This window comes from Brassica rapa, chromosome A05, assembly GCF_000309985.2.
Source record: "Brassica rapa cultivar Chiifu-401-42 chromosome A05, CAAS_Brap_v3.01, whole genome shotgun sequence".
Classification (NCBI taxonomy): domain Eukaryota; kingdom Viridiplantae; phylum Streptophyta; class Magnoliopsida; order Brassicales; family Brassicaceae; genus Brassica; species Brassica rapa.
Window position 1 is genome coordinate 12,399,896 of NC_024799.2, and position 7,288 is coordinate 12,407,183.

Sequence of the window (7,288 nt, forward strand, 5' to 3'; positions counted from 1 at the left end):
CAGTTTTGAGTTCGGTTTAGTTTGGTAAGATTTTGAAAAAAATAATTCGGTTTTTGATTTCCAAAAAAAAGATGTTACCAAACCTAAAATAACCGAAAAAAACAAACCAAAATTAACCGAAAAATAGCCAAATTTAACCGATTTTAACCAAAAATATCCTAATTTCTTTTAGAAAACTATACCAAAATTAACCGAAAACCAAAAAAATTGATTATTTTTGGAAATAAATGTGAAAACTGAAAATAACCGAGAACCGAACCGAACCGAAATTTAATTCAGTTAATATTGAAATTGGTTTTCAAAATTTTGGTTAACCGACGGTTTGGTTCAGTTCGGTTTCGGAAAACCAAAATCGCAGGACTAAAATCATGATAAAGAGTGATACGACGACCCCACCCCCCTCCCCCCCCCCCCCCAAATGTTTGATTTAGTACATTCTAACTGGATTTAGCTTTAACACATTAAAACTTCGAATGGTTTAGGGTTGGAAGTAATTTAGTCATTTTATACTTTTATTAGTGTTATTGCAAAAAATCATTTCTATTCTATTTAGTCATAATATTATTGTGCTATCTAAAGGATTTTTCCAAAAGAAAACACACATCTATCTTAATATCGCAATATAACTTTTAGACTGAAAATATCTATGTTATTGTATAAAAATAAACATGAAAAAACAGTTATATAATTATATTAATTAATAAAATAAAAGTAAATTTCTTAAATGACAAAAACAATTATCATAAAATAGTATACCAAGAGAAAAATAAAAGGTAAAATAAAATAAAATAAATTACTTTGTACCCTAAACTGTAACCTGATCTCTACCTCCTAAATTTAAAACCATAAACTATGATTATTAAAGTTTAAACACAAATACAAAGTATGGACCTACAATGGATATTTTGAAAGTTCAGATGGTGGACAGGGATGGATGGTACTTCACACAAAATGGAAAATATACGGTAAAGTCATGTTACCAGGTAGAAAGGGTATATCTGGATCAGTGTAAACAACCTGCAATGTATGGATCTACAGTGGATATTTTAAAGGTTTTTTGCTGGAAAGTGCGATATCCACCGAAAATGAAACATTTCTTATGGCAATTGTTGGCAGGATGCATAGCAGTCATGAAAATTTAGAGGGGAGGGGGATACAAAGAGATATATGTTGTGTCAGGTGTGGAGCTGCAGAAGAATCCATAAATCATGATTTCTTTGAATGCCCTCTGCAATCCAGGATTGGGCGCTTTCAAAAATCCCTTCTAATCCAGCGATATTTCCGCCTTGATCATTATTTGCAAATATGGATCATCTATTTTGGAGAGTGTCCCCGCAATTGAATGATCATCCGTTTGCATGGATACTCTGGTACATTTGAAAAGGAAGAAAAATAAGGTTTTCAGTAACCTAGATATAGATTCGGACTCTTCGACTAGCAGAAACAGAATCAACGTTTTGGGCTGAGGCACATGTACCGAAAATGACAAGGGATGGTTAACAAGCAGAGCCTTCGATTCTTCCATCCATTCCTGCGCGTTGGTGTTTCACAGATGGATCATGGAAGGATAAGGACACTTTCTCCGGACAAGGATGGTATAGTATTTTACCAGGTTTCGATGGTTTGATGGAGGCGAGAAATACTAGAGCGAGTCTCTCTCCTCTTCATGCGGAGATAAAAGCACTGCTTTGGGAAATGTAATGTATGAGGAATCTACGGCAGTTTCAGATTACCTTTGCAATGGATTGTTCTCAATTGGTGAAGATGGTTTCGGAACCAAAAGAATGACCAGCTTTTCCAACCTATTTGGAAGATATCATGACCCTTAAGAAAGCTTCATTAGCTCAACGATCATTCATGTACCACAGATGCAAAACATAAAGGCGGATAGATTAGCACGTTGTTCCCGGACTCAACCGTCCAATGTCGTTCACATAGATTCGGAGCTATCTGTTTGGTTTACAGAGTCAATATGAGTGTTTTTTTCTAGTTGATGTTAAAAAAACACAAATACAAAGTAAAAGAGTCGTTTTAACTTTTTAATAACACTATTTTTTAAACAAATGTTCCTTATTTGTTATTTTGGAAAAAAATATGATTTAGTGATAACATAGAGTATTTTCATAAAATAATATCAAAATACTAATAATTATGATTAATATTAAATAATCAGTTGCATAAATGAATAATTACAAATAATTATTACAGATAAAAATCGCACATATGTATAAAATACTGCTCCATAATCAAACCATAAACAAGACACAAAGCAACTAATCACCATCTTATTCATCAGTCCCACGATTTAGAACTAGATACATGCTATGATGGTGGTGGGCCTTAATCGGCTCTAGCCAGCTCAAATACGGTTTCAGAGGGGGCAACCCGCAGATAACAGTTTTAAATGCAACATCCTAACTGGTGATGCCCTCAAGCTGCCTTAATCACCACTATTGATTGACAAGCGCATTCGCATGCGTAAATTTTTTTTATCTTTTTATGAAATGATATTGGTTTTTCATGATTTGTGTTATTTATTTTATATATATCACTATATAACTAACTGTATATTGATTATTTGAATATTTTTAGCTTTTTACGCATCAGAATCGAACTCGAATCGAATTGGATAATATGATTACTTTTGATTATTTGGTTATTTTTAGTTTGAATACACAATATCTAAACCGTAATATGGTTACTTTTGGTTCAAAATATCCAAACCGTAATAGAGTTACTTTTGGTTATTTGAATATTTTTAGGTTCTTATACATCATAACCGAATTCATTCGGACATGGGAGGACCCGACTCGAAATCCACCCAAAAATTTATAATATCCAAACATAGACTAATTTCAGAACCCAAAAAAACATAATACATGAAAGAAACGACCTGTACCCAAATGGGTACCTGAATACCTACGTGTAACTAATTCTGTAAACAAAAAAAAAACTATTTGTTAATAATTTTGAATTTTTGTCAAAAATAGAGCAATTACATTCAAACATGTGGAATTGTTATGGGTAAAATGTAAATTAAATGTTGTTGAAATATTGTGAAAATGAATGTAAAAGATGAAGTAATTAAAATAATGTAATTAATGAAGTAATTAAAAATAGTGAAAATGAATGTAAAAGATGACATAAAACAATTGAAAATAGATAAGTTCTATTTTATACTTTATAATAAATGTTATTGAATTAATTAAAAAATATAATAAATGAAATGGTTAGAATTAGTTAAAAAGACAAGTATTGTTTTGTAATTTGGTTGTAGTAGAATAGATAGCTAACTAGCAATGTGTTATAATTGAAAAAGTACAACATCTCCAATCTCAACGCTAATGCTGGAGCAAAGAAGTTCAAAACCAAGACGTAGGCAAACAAAAGTTTTTTATTCGAAAATTTGATAAGAAAAGAAAAAGAGAAATTTCATAGGATAGTCTTTTAAGTTTATTTTCACAAAAATAGTTATTAATGAAGAAAATGACCAAAATAAATTTTATTAAAGGATAAAAGTATATTTCTACCTTACGATTAACTAATCTAAATTTAGAGTTTAAAGTTAATGGGTAAAGTTTTAGATATAGGGTCTCAAATATTAAAAAATATTAAATAAAAAAATTTCAAAATAAATGAGCAGTTTCCCGTCCTACAATGTTTTCATCATCACTCAAAAGTCAAAAGTAATGTCTTTCTGCATCTTATCAGGGACATGCTGTGTCTCGAGATTTCCTTAGGATTTCTTGCCTTGTAAGACTGAAAATGTTATCCACTTTCAGGAATATGGAAAAGAGATTGAAGATTGTTAAGATTGATCACGACGCTAACCCCAAGTTAATAGGAGAAAGGTTTATATATGATCTACTGCATCTCATCCTCTTCTAGGCGCCAAGGATATTGTAAATAACAAAAGGGAAGGTACTATCACAAAAGGCCAAGTTTAAGGAGCACATTGATGGCCTCTTGACCAAACTATTATTTTGTGGAATAGATTTGTTTGGAATGCATCATTCCATGAGATTCCAAAAAATATTTATCAGTCACAATGAATACCTTTCCAAAACAATTCCACACATCCCAGTTTTGGAATGAATCAAAAACAAAAAATCCTTTGTAAAATCCATTCCTTTTGTTCCATAATATAAACCTTCGTGAAAGATGGAATGAATGGAATCAACTATTCCATTATTAATTTCAGTTTCTATTCCATTTTATTCATCATTCCATTTTTTCTTATTCCACAAATATTCATTCCTTTTATTCATAGCATTCCTATTAAGAATAACCAGTTATCTTTGCTTAATTGTCTCTCTTCCCACCAGTATTCCTCAGTCTCTAAACATTGTTTATCATGTACTCAAAATCTCTTGAATTCTGATCTTCATGTGTAAATCTAGCAACAAACAAGCATCATATGCAAGTATATAAATATACACATACATATATACCTATGCTTTATAGCTTCTGTATCCGTATTTTTCTTTGTTTAGTAAAGTTTTCATAGATCTTTCATTGACTTGTTGTTGCATTATTTTGCTCAATGAACTAGTTTATTGCATTTTGTTTGCACTTAATTTCATTTGGCAGTGAAATGAACACACAAACAAACTAGACTACATGCAAAATAGAAAAATCTGATTGAATTTATTGGTTTGAATCAAGTAAAAGAATTCAACAATAAAACTTTTTTTTAACAGTTTCCATTCTTCTTCATCTTGTCCTCTCGGCCTGCAGATTCTCACATCTTGTTGGCTTATTCTCTTGAAAAAGCAACCAAAACACCAACGGCTAAGCAAAAAAACCAATGCCTAGACTTTTCTTGAAAATCTCAAACCTCCTTGACAGAAGTCTCTTCACTTCCTCCAATAACAGCATCATCAGGAATGTAACGTTTCCAGAACGGATGCTGCTTCCACACTCTTCCCATTTCTTCAATAGGAACCCCTTTTGTCTCCGGCAACAAGAAGTAGATGAAGATGGTCATGATCAGAACCATACCTCCAAAGAAGTAGAAGAGACCAAACTTCATGTGACAAAGCATCGTTAGGAAGAATTGTCCAATGAGGAAAGTGAAGAACATGTTGACAGAAACATTGACGGCTTGTCCCGCTGGTCTGATTTCCAACGGACATATCTCACTTGGTACTAACCATCCTAATGGACCCCATGACCATGCAAATCCTGCAACATATAGGCATATGAAAGCTAGCACCCAATCTGCTGTTGCAGGTGTCAAGGTCCCTGATCCTGTGGTTCCAAACTTCGCACCGATCAAGCTACCAACAATGATCTACAAATTCAATGGATCCATCAAAACAATACATGTTAAGGTACGTGATCGTCATTACAGAACCTGAAGCTGTTTCTTTTTTTTTTACCTGGCAAATGATCATTTGGATGCCACCTTCAAGGAATAGAATCCTTCTTCCATACCTGTCAACCGCATAGATGGAGACAAGGGTAGAGACAACATTGACCACACCGGTAATAACCGCAGAGATGAGCGAGGCATCATCAGCGAAACCGAGAGTTTTAAAGAGAACAGGAGCGTAGAACATGATCACATTGATACCAGTGAACTGTTGGAAGAAGGGTATCGCAGAACAGAAAGCAAGAGCAGGTCTGTATTTAGCTTGTAGGAAAAGGTTCTTCCAAGGGTGTTCCACCTTTTTAGCAGCCTCACAAGCATCACAAAGATCTTGAAACTCCTCGTCCACATTATCAGCTCCACGAATCTTTTGTAACATCTCTCTCGCTTGTTCATACTTGCCTCTCTCGAGCATTGAGTTTGGTGTGTCTGGCAAGACAAAAGATCCTATTACCATCACAACTGCTGGAACAGCAGCTAGACCTAAAGACACCCTCCATCCGTTCCTAGCCATTTGAGATGTTCCGTAGTTGATAAGATTTGCAATTAGGATCCCGATAGTAATAGCCATTTGAAATCCTATGTTGAGTGCTCCTCTTAGCTTGGCAGGAGCCATCTCTGAGAGGTAAACCGGAGTAGACTGATGAAGAAAAAGAAAGAATACCAGTCAGCCATATAAAAACCAATCCAAAACAAGAAAAAGAAAAAAATTAACCAAACTAAATTGACAAATCAGTTGTTAGGATTATGCATGGGTATTTCGGGTATTGGTTCGGTTCAAATTGGTTGTTTCAGGTATCATGTTCGGATTTTAGGATCCATATAAGAGCCGAGAAAAACCTGCTCAAATAGTTCTCAGTTTGGTTCAAATCTGATCATCAAACTAAGAATCTACTAATACCCGAAAAATTTGGGACTAGTTTTTTTCTGATTCGGTTCTTTTTTTTTTTTGATAATTCAGATAAGATACCGCATAATTTTAATAAAATATCGCCTAAAATGACCGATTTTAGTCCATATAAAAGTCATTCCAAAACCTGAAAAATAAAAACTAAACCAAACCAAATTGAGAAACCGATTACTCGGATCTAAACCACATGAGAATCATGTTGACTCACCTGATTAGCGAACCCAACACCGACTCCAAGCAACAATCTACCAATGATGAGCATTGCAACGTTCACTGCAAATGCGTTGATTAGAGCACCAATGAGGAAAGCAAGCCCTCCAACAAACATGGAGATTTTGCGTCCGTACTTCCTAGTCACAACTGAAGCTGCAAAGGAAGAGACAAGGGCCGCAAGGTAAAGTGAGGACGTAAACAACTGGAGCAGTTGGTTATCGAATTTGCAATAAGCAGTCTCGCGCCTAGCATTGTGCATTTGCCTATCCACTTCAGGGAAAAACTTGCTCAAAAACTCCTCCATTGATGTAACTCCTCCTGCACAAGAAACAACATTACATTACTAGAATGTCCACTTCTAGAAAAGAAGAAAACGTATGTTTAAATTTACAGACCTGAGATTCCGAGGTCGTAACCGAAGAGGAGACCTCCCATGGCGGCCACAATACATGTGATAATGACAAAGCCGGTGACTCCGCCTTCATAGCTTCCTCCACCACCACCATCTGATACAAAGGCTCCTCCAGCCATTCTTCACTTATTAAATTATTTGCTTTATTAGTAGTTATTGCCTTTTGCTTTGTTATTCAAACAAACACTTGAGAGCTTGTGATCCAAAACTTAGGTGCTTGTCAGCTTCTTAAATATAAGATTTCTCGTGGTCTATTATTAGGTATGGATTGTGATCTGAGCTGTTAGAGATTGATCTTGGCTTACGAATAGGGGAATGGTTCTTGTTTTGTTTTTTTTTACCTATCTTCTTTAAAAACCTGTTTTAGTGGAGACTTCACTGT

The 7,288-nt window shown here is 34.5% G+C and overlaps 1 protein-coding gene across 1 annotated transcript; it reads right to left on the minus strand.

Annotated features, from left to right (window-relative positions):
• Positions 1–4,617: 4,617 nt before the first annotated feature.
• LOC117125635 (sugar transport protein 9) lies at positions 4,618–7,288 on the minus strand. The gene is made up of 4 exons (XM_033291477.1): positions 6,890–7,288; positions 6,490–6,812; positions 5,382–6,011; positions 4,618–5,293 (listed from the first exon to the last, which is right to left on the minus strand). Exons 1-4 carry the CDS (start codon positions 7,023–7,025, stop codon positions 4,832–4,834), a joined length of 1,551 nt encoding a protein of 516 aa, XP_033147368.1. The 5' UTR covers positions 7,026–7,288; the 3' UTR covers positions 4,618–4,831.